The 22,724-nt window shown below is 45.0% G+C and overlaps 1 protein-coding gene and 1 long non-coding RNA gene across 3 annotated transcripts in view; one reads left to right on the forward strand and one right to left on the reverse strand.

Moving 5' to 3' along the window:
• Positions 1-22,724, reverse strand: part of POLQ (DNA polymerase theta) — a 367,236-nt gene that overhangs the window by 19,407 nt on the left and 325,105 nt on the right. For both annotated transcript variants that reach the window (XM_069202712.1, XM_069202711.1), the window contains exon 30: positions 19,142-19,257. In XM_069202712.1, coding sequence (XP_069058813.1) covers positions 19,142-19,257 — 116 coding nt within the window. The remainder of the gene's footprint in view (positions 1-19,141; positions 19,258-22,724) is intronic.
• LOC138248800 (uncharacterized) overlaps positions 9,118-22,724 on the forward strand; it is a 96,565-nt gene continuing 82,958 nt past the window's right edge. The window contains exon 1 of the long non-coding RNA XR_011194643.1: positions 9,118-9,262. This is a non-coding gene — a long non-coding RNA (uncharacterized lncRNA). The remainder of the gene's footprint in view (positions 9,263-22,724) is intronic.

The following is a 22,724-nucleotide window of genomic DNA, read 5'->3' on the forward strand; positions in this document are numbered from 1 at the left end:
TTTTTCAAGTAAATTCTGGACAATTTAACACATACAAATTCTTTGAGATTTGCAAACAGACATGCTTGCAGCACAACACTTACATACGAGGGACAACAAAACACATTTGGTCATCAGAGTAATAGCTGGTGCCATCGGTTTTACCTATGTGACATTTAATGAAGGTGAGACAGTCCCGATTGCATACAAATCACACTTATATTCAGCGGCAGAACAACGCTTTGCTCCCACTGAGAAAATTCTCACTGCTGTACAGATGGCGGTCATTAAAGAAAGACCTCTTGCCCAAGGAAAACACATTGTCGTTTCTCCCATCCCAGCCCTAGAGGCTGTTACAAAAGCCAGCGTCCCGAACGCAAAAGCATTACATCCACGTTGGATACAATGGGCTACGTCTTTGACAGCCGCTGATGTAGACTACCTTTTTGACCCAAAATTACAAACTCAAGAATTTTTACAGTTCGAAATAGAGTACCCAATTCCAGCAAATACATTGCCTATTGAACAATATCATAGAGTCATGTACACCGATGGCTCAGCACAACCTGCGATTGGCACAAAACACCAATATTCTGCTGCTTGCGCAGTCATAAGTGGCTATATGGAGGGCGATAAATTTTGTCCTCTACATACTTTTACGCAAACCCTAGGGGATTGCACAGCACAGCTGGCAGAGCTAAAGGGTCTGCTGAAGGCACTAGAACACACGGATCCTGCACAGCCTACGCTGATTGTTTGTGATTCATACTATTGTGTCCAGTCCTTTAATGAATTCCTGCATTAGTGGCGCCAGAATGGGTTCAGAGATTCCAAAGGCAACACCATCAAACACAGACTTCTGTGGGGGAGAGTAGCAGATCTGAAAGAGACGCTACCAAATGTCCTTATTGTACACACACTTGGACACCAGCGCGTTGGGATACACGTTGCTGGAAATACATTGGCTGATGAACCAGCAAAGTCAGCTGTGGCCATGGCTGCTGTAGCTGTAGTGACTCGCTTGAGTTCAAAACCGGACGCAGACTTATGGGCGGCCGTGACAGCTACGGCTGATGGTACGCCCTATCCTAAAGGATTTCCTTACAAGTATCACTACCGAATGGGAGGTATGCTGAACGCTGGGGTTAAGAATACCAGGCGTAGGGGTATGAGACATTCCCAATAGAGATATAAGATTACAATTAATTAAAGCAGCGCATGAGGGGGTGGCATCTGCCCATGCTGGTGTGGCGGCTACAATTTCGTTCTTGCAGGCCCGTTATTGGTGGCCAGGTCTCTATAAAGAGACCAAGCAGTATGTCCTTTGTTGTGACATCTGTCAACAAATTAAAGTTTCCACTGCAAAACGCCCACCGCAGACACCCCTCCTGATTTCAAACAAACCGTTACAATGTGTGTACTTGGACCACTGTGGTATCCTAACACCGGACAGTGCATACAAGTATATTTTAGTCGCTGTTGATTCATGCTCCAGATTTTTATGGGTGTGGCGACAACGCGCGGCTGATGCTCGGACTGTTTTTAAAGATTTGCGAGTCTTTATCGGTACGTATGCGGTTGCGGCTTTCCATTCGGACCAGGGCCCTGCTTTCGCCTCAAGGGCATTCAGGGACGCCATGGCTTCGTTGAGGGTCCAACTCCAGTACTCGTCTCCATTTCATCCCGAGGGAAATAGTGTAGTGGAGCGATTTAACCGTGATTTAAAGCAATCCTTAAAAACCAGAGTCTTGGGTACGGGTCAGTTGGCTTAACCACCTAAATGGAGTCCAGAGAGCACTTAATAATCTGCCTAGAAGGTCCGTGGGGGGGTCGTACTTCATATGAGTGCCTGTTCGGAACTCAAATGTATGTTCCGGATCTTGATGGTCCTGGCGTGGAGGCAGCAGAAACACCTTTTGACATAAATGAATGTGTCACTGTCTTACAGGAATTACAACAGTTCCGTGATGATAATTCTTCCATCAGTGCTGCCTCCACGGGAATCAAGGATGTGCCAGTAACATCTACCGGCTGGATTCCCAAAGTTGGGGATCTTGTACGTGAAAAAGTCGCTGTAAAAAAGGAATTTGGCCCTTCATGTCAAGCACCAGTCCCAGTACTAGGGATACACGGTACCATAACAGTTATTCTACCACCGTTGGCAGGTGCCAAAGAAAATCGTTTTGTCTCCATCGACAATGTCAAATTACACCATGTGGCTGATCCTGCACAGCAGACCAAGAGGAACATCCAGTAGCTCCAGAATCCCTCTCACTACTGGCGAAGAAGTTCCTCTACAAGTCGTTTATACCAACACCGACACCTCTCCGAGCTTGGGGAGGGTGGAAGATGATCTAGCATTGCTTCCACTAACATCAAACAATTTAGAAACATTTGACCGAGTTGACTCAACTCCAAAACAGCCGGTTGGTACAATTTACAGTGTGCCACCAAGTGAAACACCAACTCCACCACTGACCACGGCCCCACCATTTGCACGAACTGCTTCTGGATATTTTGCCGACTTCAATGGTGACTTCTCAGGCTCATTCGCCTCTTCAACACCTGACTTGTCAAGAGCACGTAAGCTAAAAAACTGGCTTAAAGAAACATATTTTGTTTTTCCATGGAAATATCTATGGCTCTCCTTGACTGTCCTAGCTTTCCTACTATGGATTGGTTTTTGTCATTACTTTTTTCTTATCAATACATGGTCATTTTCTTCCTGAAAAATCAACAGTTGAATTGGTGGAGGAGGTCTTAAAACCACATTTTTCATCACATAAGGTCCGAAGAGACTTATCATTTGTGAACATTTCCGCAGTACCAATTCCTGATGGGATTGTTTTGGACAAAGTAATATTTGATATATATTGTCCCTTGTAAGTAATTCAAATACCATATGTGTTCAAATTATCAATGAATGATAATGTAATACCAGGTATTGTTTCTGATGATTGGGATGTGAAAACAGTTGATTTGATGACTGAATTACAGTATTATACTGTCTTTGAAAACAAAGATTTTTATCAATCTAAAGAGAATTATGGTGATATGTTTTGCTATAATTATTATGGGCACCATTTCATACATAGAGCGAGCAGCCCCAAAACTGTTTTTATTTATACACAATGGGAACACTGTCCGACTCCACCACAGGGGAGTTCTAAAACATTCTGAAAAGTTTACATATTTTTCTGGGCACAATGTAAAAAATGCTGAGTCATATTATTTTAAAGTACCACCCACTAAGGATATACATATATTAATGACAAATACGAAATTTATATATTCAGAATCCTTTGTTTCCCGATTGTCTATAGAAGGCTATGAATATTGGCTGAAGTCTATCGATTTGAAAAGTGTGTGGGGAACTAAAAATTGGCAAATTAGGGGAAGGGAAGCTTTGTTTAGAGCATGCCTTATTCCCGTACAAATTATCTTTTTAAATGAAACGGTACAACAAACCAGTTGTTTAGGCTTAGCTAAAATTAAGGAATTAAACACGCCCAGTATACCTGCCCCTGCAAAATTTTATAAATGGCAAAAATATACAAATGCAACTGAAGATCAGCTCGACGAATGTGTCCTGAATGGTACAGTTAATGTTTCACTGACAAATCCTGGTGGGTAGCTATTGTGGCCAATAGATACAAATGGGTGTCATAAACGTTTTACTAACTCCTCAGGGGTTTTTAGAACTAGTAGGCCAGACCCTCGCTAAATATCATCCGAGCATGCGTGTATAGTTACGACATATAGGGCCTCATTACGACCCTGGCGGGCGGCGGAGGCCGCCCGCCAGGATGCCGCCCTCCATAATACCGCTCCGCGGTCAGAAGACCGCAGAGGGTATTATGAGTTTTTCCCTGGGCTGGCGGGCGGTCTCCAAAAGACCGCCCGCCAGCCCAGGGAAAAACTCCCTTCCCACGAGGATGCCGGCTCGTAATCGAGCCGGCGGAGTGGGAAGGTGCGACGGGTGCTACTGCACCCGTCGCGTATTTCACTGTCTGCCAAGCAGACAGTGAAATACTTTTAGGGGCCCTCTTACGGGGGCCCCTGCAGTGCCCATGCCATTGGCATGGGCACTGCAGGGCCCCCCAGGGGCCCCACGACAATCCCTACTGCCATCCTGTTCCTGGCGGGCGAGCCGCCAGGAACAGGATGGCGGTAGGGATTGTCAGAATCCCCTCGGCGGCGCAGCGAGCTGCGCCGCCTTGGAGGATTCTAAGGGGCAGTGGAAAACCGGCGGGAGACCGCCGGTTTTCCCTTTCTGACCGCGGCCAAAGCGCCGCGGTCAGAATGCCCCGCGGGGCACCGCCAGGCTGTCGCCGGTGCTCCCGCCTACAGCGGCCCTGGCGGTGTTACACCGCCAGGGTCGTAATGAGGGCCATAGTGTGGCAACATTGTGCCAGCAAAGGTAAAACCATCCTCACTAGATGTGGTTAGAGAACACCTCAGTCTCCTGTCTAATAACACTGACTTGCAGGACTTCCTGTTAGGCCCCAGACAACACCGTAGGAAGCGTTTCTTATATGAAGTATATAATGAAATTTGGAAGCTTTCCCAACAAGAAGCAGCTGCCCGGTTAGGGCAAATAGACCAGGAAAATTTAAAAAAGGCATTAGCTGTTGTGGATAATGGGATTAGTACCTTGTCCGACCGGATATATATTTTAAATAATATTGTCTCTTCTGCTATAGACATTATACAAACAGATATGTCTTCTTTACACCATGGACAGAGTCAGCTAAGGTCCATTATTCAGTTGGGTTGGACACTTCAAACATTGAAGGCGGGTCGCGCTCCCTGGCAGCATGTCAGTGCGAGGGAGATATTTTCTTCCTTTAATTTGATGCAACAACAACAACTGATGGCTAAGAAGGAAGCGACTTATGTCATACTTAACATTGAGAAATTAGAAAAGTTGCCTTTTACTGTGGCTGAAATACCATCTGCTGAGTGGCTAATACACGGGGTCATTAATCTGCCTATTTCTACACTTCAATTCACCTCCTGTTTAAAACACATTCCGGTAGGCAGGTATGAAAGGCTGGGAGATAGTTACATTCATGAGGTGTGGGAGCTTCCCTTCTGGTACAAATGTTTCATTGGCATGAAAGAAGTCTTTCTTGGCGGTAGTGAATGCGAGACTTCAGTCAGCCACTCGATGGTTTGTAAACAGCTGTTCTTGCATGGGGCGTGTATCGCCTCTGCTGCGAACTTGGCTTGTTATCTGAAGGGAGTTCCAGTCCCCTTGATTAGACCTATGTTCCAGGTGCTTTCAAACGGCAGCTACGTCCTCCTTAATGGTGAAGACTGTTGTGGCATGCGAGCCGGAATAGTTTACATTGTTTCGGTCTCTAAGGTTGTTACATGCTGCGGGAATGTACTCTTTCCCCCCAACTAAAATTAAAGAGGTATCTGACATTTGGCCTCACAACGCTACTTCAAATGTGAATTTTGACAAGTTGAGCAGACTCAAGGCTTTACTGTTTCAAAAGCATGTGGCCCTTACATCTGCGCACGAGACCTACGCACTTCAGGTGGCAAGGTCGTCGGCAGAGATACAGTCCCTATTAAATACAAACTTTCCGAGATACTTTAGTGAGCTACCACTGGAATCGCACATTTTTTCAAAGCTGTTGGTTCTGGTTTCATTCACACCTTCTCCTCCGTATTCGGTTTGATACTATCAGCAATCCACTCAATTTTCTCTAGTATTTTTGGGGGATTTCCGATAACTTTGGCTTTATTAGCTGTCATCTTGCTGTTGCTATTTTTAATGCGCAATGGCTGTCCCGCCGCAACGAGGAGGAATGACGGCGCTCCCATCAGCGCAGCTGTGTTGTGAACGCATGATGCAGTATTTTGGAGCAACACTCCTGGAGCAATTGGAGTGTGGCTGGTCTTTGTCATTCAGTCCGGTCTTGCGTTGTGTGCAGCCTGTGTTTCGGTGCCTCTGGTGCTCTTTCAAACATGCACTGGAAGTTTGTCTTTCGGCGCAGCGCTTGCCTACATTGGACGCTGATCTGTTGATGTTCTCGCTGAGGGTTCATTACCGGACATGAGCACTGAGGTTGCATTTGCTACGAGAAGCTACTTATGAGTTGCCCTTCTTAGAGGATGTAGCTCAAGACTCATCACTGGGCACACCACGGAATGCCGCCTTGGCTGAGGCTACGGAACACAATTGCTCCTTGATCCTTCTTGGCGATGACTTTCCAACTTTAACATCGGCCGAAGTGGAAGATCTCCTGTCCTCTACGGTCCCAGAATCGATTGGAACATTTCAAAATTGACTTTGCCTTTTGAGATTCAGTTTTATGCCACATGCTCATGATTTAAATTGTCCTTTTATATGCTTACGTGTCCATTCGGCTTTTCATCATTGACATTGCTTTAATATATATCTCAGGTTGAGCTTTTTAGCAACAATTTTTAAAATATTTTTGGCTTTGAACAACCTTCAACCGACAAGGGCAGGGTGTTGTGTAGCCATTTTAGTTATAGCTCCATGCACGTTATTTTAACACACTAGGCCGCTGTGCACTTAAACCTAGATATATTTTATTCAGCTTCATCTTATTATTGTTACAATAACCATTTTTACGGTCTTGTTTTATTTCCGTCTATCTAACTGTTTTTGCCTAGGCCAGCACTCTGTTCTCAGACAAGACATTCTTGATCACTCTGTGCTTTTTCCAAGGCTACAGCACAGTACATTGCCAGTGAACGTGGTAGAAGTTTAGTCTCCAACATTCGTAGAAAATACACATCTTTACGTAGGGACACTTTCTCAGAATATCAGCGGTGTTATTATAAAAACACTTCCTTGTTCCTTACATGTTAGAGGGAGATTCCAGCCAGGGAACCACGACTGTATGCTGATTGCCAAATGCTTCGCTACAGATGCTAACGCAGAGCGCAGGCCTTTGCTCAGGTATGGGGGTTGATGTCTTCCCACAGGAACCTGAATGGCAGACTTAGAGCTTATCATGTTGTGCTCTATTCTAGCCTAGGTAGGGATTAGTCCATTGACAATAGTGACAATATGATAGCGTTGTTCTTATGCTTCACTCTTCTTGTCACAATTTTAATACTGTCATGTTGTGTCGTCCTGGTTATTGCAGCACACGCTTTGATATCTAAGATGCAGTCGTTTTATTAAAACTCATTATTGAAACATATACTGCTTCTGTTTGTCATTTATATACGAGACTGAATTGTAAGTGAGAGAACCGGATGTGACCTGAGTGACTACAACTTCCCTGAGAAGCCAAATATGTCATGTGCTCGGCTGCCCAGTCATCCCTATCCTTGATTGGAGCGACAGGTGTCACCAGCAGTGGGTTCGACTAAGTCTCCCACACAGCGGGCGATTCTGCTGCTCAAAATTCAGTAGTCTCATTAGAATAAAGAGAGCCTACGCGACAACCCTATTCTGGATTCCCCTAGGGATCTAGTTAGGTTTGCTAGGTTTCCCTGGGTGCTGGCTGAGCTAGAGGCCAAAATCCACAGCTAGGCACTTTGCAAAAAACAGGTCAGTTTTCTTTGGGAAAATGTGATGATTCCACATTGTGTTTTGGGGCATTTCCTGTTGTGGGCACTAGTCATACCCACTCAAGTGAGGTACCATTTTTAGTAGGAGACTTGGGGGGATGCTGGGTGGAAAGAAGTTTGTGGCTCCCCTCAGATTCCAGAACTTTGCAGCACCGAAATGTGAGGAAAAGGTTTTTTTTTTGGCCAAATTTTGAGGTTTGCAAAGGATTCTGGGTGCCAGAGCCTGATAAAAGCCCCACAAGTCACACCATTATGGAAGGGAGGGGGGTTTCCCAGGATTGCGTGGCTCGTTATTTAATAAACAGAGGATGGGGGAAGGTGTCGGACTGGATCAGAGGGAGCACAAAGGCACAACATATGAGAGATAAATGAGTCCCTCATGCAACACAAGGTCAGAAGGCAGCAGTGGAAGGATACACCCACCCAGTCAAAAAGCGGTGACACCCTAATTTTGCTTGCGGGTAGCGAAACCAGGGTGACTGGCCTGTATAGAAACTGGGAGATTCCTGTGCCCCTGAAGGGAAATAGGGGCACAGGAAGAGTTAGTCTCTCTGCCCAGTCACGATGGCCTCTGTAAATATCCTGATTTCTCAATTGGCCAGCCAATCGACTATACCTGTGGCTTTAAGAACTATAAACTATTTCATTATCATCATCCTCGAAGTTTCAGAAATGTACATTACTGAAACCAAGTTCTCTTTACCTCCAAAGCTTAAACGTCAGATGTTATGTGGACATTTGGAAGAGGTCTTTGGTGCTTCCAGAGGCTAGTGAAACTCAACAGTCTCCCTGGCAAGGTGACAGCAGGTGATCCAAAATACTTAAGGACATCAAGTCAACTGATCTCTCTTTCTCTGGCAAGAAGGCAAAAATTATATTGTGATTGCAAAACGGAAAGATGAATAATTGGAAATACTGGAATTTATGCAATAGGAGCTGCATGGATGAAGTGATTATTGTGAAATCACTTGTGTCTGTGTGCATGTGGTTGGGGTATGTGGAGTCTGTGTGCTTATATGTATAGTATGTGTAGGTGTGTGATTGGTATGTGTGGATTGGTTTTCTGTCTTTGAGAAGCATTGTTTTGGCTTTCCATGCATATTTCTTTGTAATACAATGGAGCCTTCAATCCCTGTATACATTCCTGCCCCTAATTTCCTTATTGCAGACAGCTTGTTAAGTCTAATTGCCTTTAATGCAGAAATTACACAGCTGCAATACATTATTACAGTTGAGTTCTGACATCACAACGCCTGCTACCAGAGCCAGTTGCTTAAGTGAGAGGCAGAACACAGAACATAATTAGAGCTGCAGTTTACGCTTTTCTTCTGATCTTTTTTTTTTTTATATGTCCAGTGATCAGCAGAAAGGAGATATTTATGACTGTCTTTATTTTATTTTTTTGCACACTTTAGGTAATTGCAGGAAAAAGAGAATCCCTTTGCACATTTCTATACATTCTAAGCTTAAGTTGTTTTAAAATCTGATTTACGTTAAAATTATTCGAATAGTCTCAACAACAAATATCTACATGCTTTTTAGTATGTTAATTTTTGCCCTACAGATTCATGTCTCCCAACATTTTACCTCTTCCATGTAACAGAAGAAAGCATTTAAACAGTGTATGGGAAGACTGATGGTGTGATCATCTGCCTTGTTCTTCTATATGGTCAAGGAACTCCTCTATGACTTGCAAAGTCCTTATTATGTATGGTAGTGGGTACGTAATCCATAATGAATTTTCTAAATATTTTATTTCAGGGTTTTCTGTATGAAATATATTTTGCAAGCTTCATTTTCTCTGATGTGCTTTTTTTCTGTTTGCTATTCTGTCATGATATTTAATGCTGCAAATTCATATTATTGGGAACCATGCACTACAGACATCTTTATAACATAACATTCCCAAAAATATTTTGTTTGTTGGAAATGACGGGCTGATGAAAGATCCTATTCTTTTAGGGCAGAAAATAAAAAGTGCGTTTATAGGGACAGCCACAAGGACCGAGTGAGCACAATGAAGACAGTGGCAGAGTAAATGGAGATTTATGCGGTATTGGAATTGTACATTTCCTGCATTAACATTTATAAACTCACTTTTTGGAGCTCACAAATTATAAGAGGAGCCAAGATGGTCGCTTGAGCGGATGCAATGAACAGCACCTCTATCACAATGCCGAACTCATTGCAGTACATCCCTGCTGCAACAATATAATCCTTTCCCTACTCTGACGTGGATACATGGTGGGGGACTGAAGAACTGTAGTTTGGTTGGGTTCGTCGAGAATCTGAACAATTAGGCAATGGTTTGTTGACTGCAAGGTGGGGAGAGGTGCTTGCTGATGCATGTGGCTGCAGGTTGCAGAGCTGCTGAGCTCAGTCGCAAGGACCATCTGGGGCTAAACTGATAGCGCAGAAAGACGCTGAGGGGGCCGATGGCATGGACAGACTGTATAGCTAGTGGAAGCTTTAGAGGCAGACGCTGCTGTGACCAGGCAAAAATAACCAAGTACAAGGAGCCAAGGCCTGGGGCAGGTCAATTGCGCAGATTCCCCATGGGTTGAAGACAGTCCTACAGCTGGTGAGTGATCAGTGGGTGCCCCCATGGCAGGAATGGACTGTCAGCCACCTTTACTGTGGTGACTGTGCAGTGCTGATTAATACTGAGGCCTCCCTCTTGCTGTTGTAGCGAGGTCCGCATAGTGTGCATGTAGGGTGCCCACCTGGCCATCAAAGACTGTGGCATTATCGCAGGGAATCAGAGATGACTGGTGCTATTATTATATGAATTTAAAGACTCCTGTCTCGCACTCTATATTTTTGGTCTGAAAATGCAAGCATGCACCAACAAATTTCAATCTAATATCCTACTAAACCGATGGGGCAGTATAGTAGTGGAGTACATGCTGGATAAAAAGTGGACTCCCCATCACATCAACCTTAACACTATAAGAGACAGGCTGGCATGAATGGCGCACCCCTCATCAATGGGAACCCCAGATCAGAGTACAGAGTGAGACGCTCTAACACCACACCAATCAATCCAGACCTGAAGCTACTCATACTGACAAGCAACAAGGGCATCTCAGAGAAAAATCAACCAATATGAGATTGATGTAACACTGCTGCATCATGAAATAGATAAAATAAGAGATCACATGAACAAAGCAGAATGAAGGATCTCAGATGTATAGGATGAAACCCAAAACAATGCCGGGCAGCTGATAGAGTTACATAGCACAGTGAAACTTCACAATGAAAAACTCACTGACCAAGAAAACGGTTCCAGAAGGAATAACATGTATTTACTTGGGCTACCCGACAGAACATAGATCCAAATTCTTGAACTCTTTCTGGAACAGTTCTTGCTGTCCCTGTTCACAAATCAAAATGGGCTGGACACCAACACAGCGTCTCCACTGTGAAACATTATGATTAGGCTCTATAGTGACCGGGTTAAGGTCAAACTTCTGGCTCTAGCTGGGTGACATAAAGACATTATGCATAGTGGGATTTATTTTTCTTTTCACTCCGACTATGGCTTGGCCACCCAACAGAAAAGGTGAACATTTGATGGACTCAAGTGCCAGCTGAGAGAAAAGGGTGTACTGTATGCTCTTCTGCCACCAGCAACACTGTAGATAAATGACAATGGGAAAAGGCAGTTTTTTGACTGCCACAAGGAAGCACTGCAGTATGTTGAAAGCCTGGGACATAATGCTTAAAGACCCATACACTACAAACAAGGAAACTGAGCTGTGAGTCAGGGAAATGTTAGAGGATGTATGCGAGTCGTTATTAGGATCACAAGAGGGCCACCATTACAGGTGCACAGAGATGACTTCAGGTAAGGAGGTTCGTTTCTCTTCTATTTTAATTGCATAGGTACATTTGGTTACAGCTCCCTTCCCCACCACAGCTGTGGATTAGGTTAATGGTCTAGGCATCTGTTAGAAATGGGGTCTCTGCTTGGCAGTGGTATGCACCCTGTCCAAGGAGGGACGCTCACTCAGTCAGGGTAAGGGTGCCACAGAGCTAAGATCACCCCTGCTCACCCCCTTGGAAGCTTGGCTTGAGCAGTCAGGCTTATCACAGAGTGTAAAGTATTTGTACACACACACTAACACACAATAACAGTGAAAACACCACAAAAGGAATCCACACCAGTTTAGAAAAATAGACAATATTTACTGAGTAAAACAAGACCAAAACGCCAAAATTCCCACATACACAGGAAAATATACACATTTTCAAAGATTAAATCTTAGTATAGCCCTTTGAAGCAAAATAGCTCCAACTGGGGCTATCACCGCGTCTTGACTGAGTCGCTCACAACAGTCTGATGCCACTCGAGAGGGAGTGTGGGTCGGTCACGAGTCACATGGACCTAGGTACAGTACCTTGGAAAACGAGGAGGAAACAAAGACACTGCATGGAGTCTGGGATGTGAAGCGTCGCTGGTCCGGTGTCGGTTCCTTACTGCTACCGGGGAGGTGAGGTGTTGGTTCCTTATGGGTGCAGGGAATGTGATGCAGCATCAGTGGCGAGGCATCGGTTACTTACAACAAGGCAGGGTTGATGATTCTAGCAGGTCGAGATGTCAGGCGTCAACTTTGCGGTGTTGATCACACCACGGGCCAGAGGTGCTATGGCGGAGTCAGATGTCATGGACATCGGTGAGACAGTTCCCAGGACTCACGCTGTGGTGGGACTTCTGAGGCGCTGCATCAGGCCTGTGTTGCAGGTCACGGTTGTTGCCTTCATTGGGAACCACGGCCCCAGTGCAGGCAGCGGCGTGAAGTCAGAGAGTGGTGCCGGTTTAAAGTCGCTCTGGAGTCGATGTGCTTGGTTTCTTCTTGGGTGCATCACAGCTTACTTACAAGGGCCCAGAAACTGGATTTAGTACCACTTGACAAGTCAGGACTCTCAGCATGGGAGCCCAGGCGCTGGCAGGTGAAGTCTTTGATGGCCCTAAGACTTCTTAACAGGAGGCAAGCACAGTTCAAACCCTTAGAGAAACTTGGAAAGCAGGATGTAGAAAGCCAAGTCCAGTCCTTTCACTCCCACGACAGAAGCAGCAAGCCAGCATAACAAAGCAACAGGCAGTCTACTGCATCTAGCTCTTCTTCCTGGCAGAATGTCTTCAGTTCAGAAGTGTTCTATGTGGTGTCAGAGGTCTAGTACTTATACCCATATCTGTATTTGAGGTAGGCAAACTTCAAAGAGAAGTCTTTATAGTGCACAAGACCCTGCCTTTCCCCTACCCTGGCCGCAGACACACTCCAGGGGGTCGGAGACTGCTTTGTGTGAGGACAGGGACAGCCCTATTCAGGTGCCAGTGTCAGCTCCTTCCACCACTGTAGCTCAAGAAGACCCATCAGCCTGGTGATGAGTTATCAGGATATGTGGGGCACACCTCAGCTCCTTTTGTGTGACTATCTAGAGTGAATGCACAAACAGCCCAACTGTCAACCTGACCCAGACATGTATTCAGCAGACAGGCAGTGGCACAGAATGGTTAAGCAAGAAAATGGCCACTTTCTAAAAGTGGCATTTTCAAACTCACAGTTCAAAAACCAACGTTGCCCAAAGATGAATTTTTAAATTGTGAGTTCAAAGACCCCAAACCCCACACCTTTATCTGTTCCCAATGGGAAATTACACTTAAAAGATGTTTAAAGGCAATCCCATGCTACCCTACGGGAGAGATAGGCCATGCAATAGTGTAAACCGAATGTAACAATATTTCACTGTCAGGACATGTGAAATGCATCAGTAAATGTCCTAGACACTGGACCGTGCCCAGTGGGCTGCCTTGTGCCTTCTTTAGGGGTGACTTACAGGTAATAAAAGGGAAGGCTTGGGCCTTGCAAGCGGGTGCACTTGCCAGGTTGACATGGCAGTTTAAAACTGCACACACACACAGACACCGCAATGGCAGTCCTGAGGCATGTTTGTAGGGCTAGCCATGTGGGTGGTTTAATCAGTGCTGCGGGCCCACTAGTAACCTTTCATTTACAGGCCCTGGGCACAACTGGTGAACTATACTAGGGACTTACTAGTAAACCAAATTTGCCAATATTGCTCATAAACCAATCACCAATACAATTTAGACAGAGAGAATATGCACTTTAGCACTGGTAAAGTGCCCGGAGCCCTAAAGCCAACAAAAACAGGTCAGAAAAAATAGGAGGAAGAAGGCAAAAGGTTTGGGGATAACCCTACAAAATGGGCCAGGTCCAACAGCGTCAAGTAAAACGCCCATCCTTGTGAGGGTGCCCCTTAGCACAGGACAGCGCAGGAACTTGTGCTGCAAGTGTTAGCACTAAAGGAGGGCATGAATGTCATCTAGTTGCCAAGCTCTAGCCAAAAGAAGCATTATACAGATAACAGGGCTTTGTTTTAAGCAGAAGCATGTTATTGCATCTTTAAAAAGGTAACAGTACTTAACTGCAATGTTTAAATAGGTCTAGACATATTTAAACAGTGCCATCTTTATAAAATGATTGTGGAAAATTCTGACGGGGGGTCCCAATGATTGTTATTTTTCAATTAGGGGGCCCAGCATTAAAAAGTTTGGAGACCACTGCTCTACACTGATGTGTCAGCAAATGTTTAGGCCAAAGACAGAATATGCTAAAGAAGGTTAACCTCCAGGGATACAAGACTGGGGATCCCCTTGTTGCAGCTCACTTCTGTGTTGGGTATTGATTCTCTATTGCAGCTGAAAAAAAGGGAGTGCGGTGGGGAACACCATATTGTATCTTCGTATGCGGATGTCGTCCTGGTGATTATTCAAGACCCTGTTAAGGTGTTCCCAGCAATGTATGGCCCAATGACGGGGTTGGCATTGATTATGGGATTTCAACTGAATCAAAGTCGACTTTGTACCGCTTACTGGGCACCGGCATTGATGCTCTACAGCAGGAATGGATAACACACTACAATAGGGGTCTTCAAACTAGGGGGCGGGCCCACTGAGGGGGGGGGCTAAAGCAGTGGCGGCCGGCAGCTTCAGGAGGGAGGGGGGCGGGCGGAATACACACACACACTCATTCTTTCACACACAGACACACACGCACGCACATCCATTAACACTCATACGATTCAAACATGCACGCACGCACCGAACAATTTTGAAAGATCGCACACACTCATTCTTTCACACACACACATCCATTAACAACACTCATACATGCACGCGCGCACCAAACATTCAATTTAAAACATCACACACATACACACACACACACACACTTACCTTCAGCCTCCAGGTCCCATGAGGGTTGAGACTGCTGCCTTCCCTCATTGGCTGACCCTAGGTCAGCCAATGAGGGAAGGCAGCAGTCCCAGCCTCGTCACAGAGAGGGATGGGGTCAGTGAGACTGCTGACCCCACCCCACTCTGCGACGAAGTGTCACTGATTGACACTCGCCCTGGGCACTTCAGGGCTTAAATCTGAAGCGCCCAGGGAGAGTGTCAATTGGTGACACTTTCCTCGTCACCAGAGGAGGGCCTCGAGGCACCTTTGCTGAGCAGAGGTCACACCCATAGGAGCTGTGACCTCTTTAGCCCAGCAAAGTTCAGCTCAGGCAGCCAGAAGACTGCGCAAATCGTGCATGTCTGCTCCTAGCTCCCTGAGCTGAACATGGAGAGTGACTGTCAGGCTGACCTTTGTTCAGCCTGACAGACACTCTTCATGTGGGGGCAAAAGGTGGGGGGGGGGGGGGGTCAACTTAATAGAATAGTTATGAAAAATTCTGGGGGCAGGGTTGGGGGGGATCTATTTTTTCCCCACTGGGGGGGCGCGGCATTAGCAAGTTTGAAAACCACTGCCCTACAACTATCTGTGTACTTATAGAAGCCATTATTCAGATGAAATAGTCAAGAAGAATTTGGCTTAATTGCTGGCAGGTGCTAGGGCCCTATGTCACTTCAGGGTCGTCCGGTATGAAGTAAAATGATACCGACTTCCAGGGTGTTATAGGTCGTGTAGCAGAGGCCAATGTATATACCGGGCACCTACTTTAAGCACATAGATGGAACATTAACATAATTACTTTAGGAAGACGGTAGTGCGTGAATACTTCTTAGGTAGGGTCAGTGGCGCAGCGTGGGGGGTTCAGGGGGGGCCGGCCGCACCGGGCGCAACATCTTGGAAGAGACTAAATCCACGGGTTAGGGGGCGCAAATTACTTGCCTTGCCCCGGGTGCTGACAACCCACGCTACGCCACTGGGTAGGGTGACCAGATGTCCCGGATTTGCGGGACAGTCCCGGTTTTTCACCAGCTGTCCCGGCAGATTTCTGCCAATTTGACACATGTCCCATTTTTAGAGGGGTCCGATTGAAAACAGTGAGAGACACTTTTTTAGGTGTTCTAAAGCTGTGTTAACTAGCAGCTGTTATAAGTAAGCTATTTAACCAACAGGTTTGATGCTGGGTTCAAAAATTGCATTTTATTTATTTATTTCTTTAGTGGCTTTTCTGTCTTCCTGTGTTGATGAGAGCTGTCATTCCGAGCCCCTCCCTTGATGTAACATTGCAGTCCTTCTTCTATTTTTGCAAAATGTCCCGGTTTTTGGTTCTCAAGATCTGGTCACCCTATTCTTAGGACATTAAAGTGGCCCTGGCAGGAGGGAGGCATGCGGCTTCCGTACTTCCGCTGCTGTTATTTTGCTTTCCAATATGCGGCCACACGTCTACAGCCTGAGGAACTGATCTAAACACTGAGACTGGACACCTTGCCCTTATAAACCATCAGTAAAACAATAAGATTGGGCAAGCATCCCCAAGGTCTGGGTTAATAAAACTAAACTGGAAGGCAGGGCCGGGCCGGAGAGGGCATCGGACATTTTCCCGGTGGGCTGGGATGGTGGGGGCCGGTTTTGCAGCGGTGCTGCGAACTCTGCCCCCAGTAACGGAAGCAGCAGTGCTTGGCGCTCTTCCCTCTGGGCTGACAACATTGCCAGGGCTGCTTTAGGTTCCCAGTCCGGCCTTGCTTGGAGGTTATAGATTCCTCCCGGATACACCGTGTCATTCAGCGACCTCCTGACAGGGTAGGACCTGCATCTTGGAACACGTTTATATGAGTAGTCGACTGTTAGGATTCACACATTTCTGCACCAAGTAGGACACAGGTACCATTAACTCTCACATACGCACTCTTGGCGACAAGCTTTATGCCCCCGAAGGTAGGGTGACCACACGTCCCGGATTTCCCCGGACAGCCCCGGTTTTTAGAGGACTGTCCTGGTGTCTCGACGCTTCTCTTAATTTTAAATAAATGTCCCGGTTTTTGGGACAAAGGTGAGAGCATCTAGGGAAGCATAAGTTAAAGACACCTACAAAGTATAAAATAATTACAGTAATGTATCTGTTACTTTCAGGCAACACAGTCCCCTGTCTGCTCCCAGAAGAGAGACGGAATGGGGAGCAGAGAGAGGTGAGGGTGGGAGTTCAAGCCATAGCTTATTTTATATATGTAGTCTTGTCTTGTTAATGTGTTTGTGCCAGATATAAAAGGGAGAGTAAGGTCTTTAGTCCTTCTTTTATGTCTGAAATGTCCCGGTTTTTGCTCCTCAAAACCTGGTCACCCAACCCGAAGGGCCAGACTTTCCAAACAAACATAGTATAAATAATGGGAAGAGAATTGGGAGGGGGTGAGAATTATTTGGGTGCGCAAACTTAAGAAACAAAGTGTAGCAGTATATATGCTAACTGGTTCAATTAGTAGACATGCTAAGTTTAAGTCACTATATTACTACTCTATCAATAGAGCATATTTAACCCCTCGGTTAGTAAACAGGATATGGTCAAGAGTAACCTTAGGTGCACCTGCTTGCATATATGGTGGACCTATGCCCAGGTACCGTGCCTCTGCCAGGCACTATTAAAGCACTTATCAGAGCTATCGAGCAGGTCAGACTGCCAGTATGTGCCTGTGCCTGTGGATCATGGTGCTAAGAAAGGTGAGAAGCAACAGACGACACAGGTGAAACCAGCCTTAACATTAACGAAAAGGAGGGCGTGGCTGGCGGAGCCAACATGGCGGTCGATTTCTTAGGAGGCTGCACCCAGTACCTTTTAATCTGCCTTGATGTAGGAGATGTGGACGCAGCATATTTGTGTCCATCGCCTCCTTTCCCCCCCTAAGGTGAGATCGGACTACGAGTGAACAAAGAGCCCTGCCTGATGGACAAGATGGCAGCTGAGATCAAGGCCGCCTGGAGAGTCAAGCGCCCCCAATCCGGCAGCCTCTGACATTGGCTGCTGGCCTTCTGCATCGACAAGATCAGGCTGCATCCAGCTCAAGGTTAGATAGCTAGATATGTGCCGGCAATGCTAAGGCTGAGGCGTGGCTACGAGGGCAGCCTTGGCCCTGCACCCCTAGAAGAACAGTATCAATGGGACTGATGGGTAACGCGTCTCAGCAGGCAGTATAAGAGCGGAAGGAGAGAGCAGCTGCAGATTCCTTCTGACTCACTCGATTGGGGCTAAGGGTGCACTATTTTATACGCAATACGCTGTCAACACTAAAAGCCGCAAGCACTTTAGAAATGTTTGGACATATAAGTACTAAAAGGAAACTGTTCATAAGACAAAAAAAATAATAACAGTAAAGTTACCAACATAAGAAAATCTATAAAGAAAGCATTAAAAAAAAGGAAAGGTACAGATTCGCAAAATGTGGACTGGTGCAGAATGTGAGAGACAGCTCATGTAGACAGTGCCCGAATGGTGCTCACCCACACAAGCCAAAGGCTGACCAAAAGCCGCTTTCTGTATGTGTATGATAGCGTACATAGCTGGTAACAAGAGGTCTTGATAGCGCACATACATGCTAAGTGAGGAGAGTGGTGGTAACAAGAGGTCTTGCCAGACAGCTAACTCTGTTGGTAGGAAGGCCTAAAAAAAGTTTAGGAGAAGTTTGGGTAGAGGGGGGAAAAACAAATCACTTTCCTACTCAAAAGGGATTCCTCGTATTGTTAATAGCTCCAAGAGCCCCAAGGCCCTCTAAGACTGAAGGATTGAACAACACAGTGAAGAGGAAGCCGCTTGTGTTTTCCTCCCTCAGACAGCAGCAGTGTCTCTGCAGCTCCTTGATAAGTTGCTATCCATACTGAGACCCAGGAGAGGAGACACCACCCGGCACTGCTGGGGTGTACCCAGATCACCGAATTGACCAAAACTACCAGACTACACAACCTGAGAGCACAAGATTAAAATGGATCATACTTAAATGTTGTTTTCATTATTGTAAGAGAGGATTTTGAAAGGATAAGATGCTGCCTTGGAATGACAAATGTTGGCTGGCTGAATTTTCTGAGTTTGGACCACTGGCTTGTGAGAAAATAACTTTTCATGTTGACTACAAAAATGACTGGAGATATTTGAATATTGATACAATTTCAATATCTCTGTGCTTTTCCCGCTTATAGAACATGCAATTCTTTCATTAATCTGGGGGGCAACAGAACACTAATGCACTGTAAAGTGGCTTTAAGAAGACACGTGAGCATAAACAATTTAGCAGTAATATGAAGGCGATAACTGTGATGCATTCACAGCAAGACAGTAGGTGAGACCTGAGCCTGTACCTGAATAGCATCATCCTCTGCAGCCTCGTAAATAAGTTCATCGTGAAGCTGCAGGATAAAGAATGCTCCATTGGTGGGCTGCAACATTCCTTTAAGTCGCCTTCGCTCTAACTTCCCTGCAAGATAAAGAAAACAGTAGACCATGTTAGTAAGGCCGCCTGATGGCGATGAGCATTGAGGCAGGACTCATTTTCAGGTTTCAAACCGTAGAGTGCAACACGTGGTAAGGAGCGAGCCCAGAGCAGCGGAAGTTAAGTTGGGACACCTGGAATCCACATGACAGAGGTCCCCATAACTAGAATGTCAGAAGTGACCATTTAAAGAAAGTAACTTTAAAAAACAGAGCCTTGAAACAAATTGATGAAACTAAACCGTACATGTCAAAAACACCCCAACAAACACATATGATTACTGACAAACTTCACCAATGTTACTGAGGGGTGAATCAACCGGATGAAAGAGAGGGATGGGCTCAGATGGACAATGAGCAGGACAGGAGGTGGGTGGGCAGTACCAACCAGTGATGCCCCCACCTGAGGGCAGCTGAATGCTTATCAGGCAGGGGAGGGAAGGGGTAGGACAGGATCAGCAACAGACGGGGCAGAAAAAGATGAAGCAGCACTACCCACACTCCACTCTGTCCGGCCCTATTCATCCCATCCTCCTCCACCCGTGCAGCTACCTTCCAAGAGGGCTGGGACAGTCATTGAATGAGAGAGATGAGAAGTGCTGATCCATCCTCGTGCCTGGTGTCCAGGTGCTCTCAAGCAACTGGCCAGGAATGAGAGTCCGCAGCAGGTGTGCTATCTCTTCTGGTCATTTTGTTTATCCCTTTTGACGTTCTGGAACTAGTGTCTAAATCCTTCTACTTTTTCTCAGTGTGTATAATGCCCCAAGTGGCCCCTTTCTTTGTTACCTTTCAAGTCCACATTTGCATATCTATTAAATTCTGCATTTTCTGTTTGTTATCAATTCAATTCTTTATTTGGCAAATTTGCCATAAAAGCACATAAGTTAAAATACATCAATAAAATAAAACAATTAAAATCATCTGAATAAATAATAATAAAAATAAATCCAGACAAATAACAGGAAATAGCAGCATAAAAGGATAACCGTTTAGGCTACTAAAAGGAATGTAGGTTCATGAATTTCAGCAAATAACTCTTGGTCCTGGTAGTGCCAAATAAAAATATAATAGCCATGAATTGTAAAATAGGGACACAGAGGAATACAAATCCACCAAACCTAATCAGGTAACAACTGATCAATCATTTTCAGTCTACATTTCCACATTTATATTAGAACACGGAATTATGGGGGCTCCATTGGAGACAATGGAGTGCTCTGGGCTTTTACTGACCGGCTTGTGAGGACTTTGTTTTGTTTTATTTATTAGAACATCCTGCCATCTAGAGGCAGAATGTTCTAATAGCCTTTTAGCCCTTTGTAGCTGGGCTATTCTGGCAATTAAAGTCCCGCTCCCTTGTTAAAAGCCTGAGTCGAAACCGGTGGAGCGGGCCTTTAATGGCTGGTATAGCTCGCTACGGCGGGATCTAAGGCTACAATAAAAACCGGGAGACAGCAAAAACAATAGCTTGGGCTGAGTTAGATCTAAGATTCCTTGATACATCTCTATAGCCCCTAACACCCAACATTGCGACACAGCAGCTGGATACACATCCTCCTGCAAGCATGGTATGATGGCCAAAAAACAGGATATGATCTATACACTCCTTGGTCTCAGGACAAAATGGACAACTCATATCGCTGTAAATGGTCCTGTTGGCAACATCCCAAACCTAATATTAATATATAAGGTTCTAGCAGCAGGAGGCTCAGTTGCATCCATGTACTCTTCCAATTGCTGGGTGACTGAACTCCATAAAGGCTGCTGTCAGGGAGCCCACCCCCCCTTTTGATGTTCTGGAAACAGTGTCTATATCCTTCTACTTTCTCCCACTGTATATACGGCCCCATGTTGCCGCTTCCTTTGTTACCTTGAGTACACTATCAAGTTCATATATGCATATTTACTAATTCTGCATTTGCTGTGTTTGATCTGCAGTGTGAAATATTTGGTAATCACACATTTCTGTTACCACTTCTCCTCGGGCAGTGCTCTGACACCCCTTTGGGGTCTGTTGCAAGCTAAATAAAACGTCAAAATAAATTAAATAACGCAGACATCAGCTGGGTGACAGAGGAGCAATATGGGTGTGGAGAGGGCAGCTAGGAGTATTATCCAGGATCAACCAGCTTATAATATTAATAACAAGTGAAATATATGTTTAAGTGGGTAAAACACCCTTTTTTGTGCCAGTACACTGATAATATTCCCTAACAACGAATCTTTGTGCTATAATTATGCTTGCAAAATGTAAGACACATTTAAAAAACTGCTTAGATATCTCAGTGCCTTGTTACAAAGCCATAGCAGGCTTATCCTTCATTTAAGGAGAAAGGCCACATGTAATCTTCAACTCCTTCACTGCTGTGTGCCCACAAGACTAGTAAAGTGAGCTTCTTTGTCAGAGTGCATACAAACTTTGCGAAACTTAGATTAGCTCTGCACTATTTCACAGTGCACAAGTGAGCTTGTTTATCAGCAGTATTGGTGATGTTACATTCATGTTATCCATTACACTTTTGCCAGTTAAGGAATATGAAATGTAAGGTCCAAAATGATAAGTTCCAAAAGTTGAGGTGCTCGCAGTTTGGCAAAATATCCATGGAAGAGATGCACATGCATCCCCAGCAGAGTAAGTGTTCAAGATGCTAGTTGGTAGTGGCTGTAATTTGTGATTTTAACCATAGGGTTAGCTATTCTGTCAAGCAAATGTCATTGCTAATACACCTACCTATAGTAAAAGACTTAGGGCAAGATGTACAAAGCATTGAAAAATATTTTTTCGAATGTAGAAAATGCAAAGAGAGATTCAGTAACTTCTTACAGAATCACATTTTGCATTTGCAGTTCGGTATTTGGAACGGGCGTGTTTAGGGCGTCCCTTCCAAATACTGAATCGGTATGGTATGTATTACTGTTTTGCGACCGAATTCCGGTTGCAAAACAGTAATACTTTATCACCGGTTTAAAACTAGTGGTAACCCATTGTCAAAGGGGACGGGAACCCCCAAGGGACCCCTTACCCTTTAAGAACGTAAATAATATTTTGTAAGAGCAGGCAAAAAATTAAACTGCAAAGTTTCATTTTTTTTAATGCACCCAACGGGCTGCATTTAAAATAAATAAATAAAAAGAATTGCTTATTAAGAAGCAATCACAAACATGGTGGTCTGTTGGCCTCAGCAGGCCACCGTCCCTGTGATGGCAGGATTCCTAATGGGCTGCAAATTAATTGCGACCTACCTTGTTAATATGCATGAGGCAGGTCTATTTGCGACCCACTAGAAATAGTTAATGACACTCAAAAGAGTTTAATAAATTAGGAAAACCGATTTCCTAATTACGATTCGTAGAGAATCACAATTAGGGAATAGGTATTCCTAATGTTAAAACATCTGGCCCTTATTTTTTTTACTAGGAATGTTAAAGGAAGAAGAAGCATTTACAAGAGTC

Source organism: Pleurodeles waltl, chromosome 8 (genome assembly GCF_031143425.1).
Source record: "Pleurodeles waltl isolate 20211129_DDA chromosome 8, aPleWal1.hap1.20221129, whole genome shotgun sequence".
Taxonomy (NCBI): Eukaryota; Metazoa; Chordata; class Amphibia; order Caudata; family Salamandridae; genus Pleurodeles; species Pleurodeles waltl.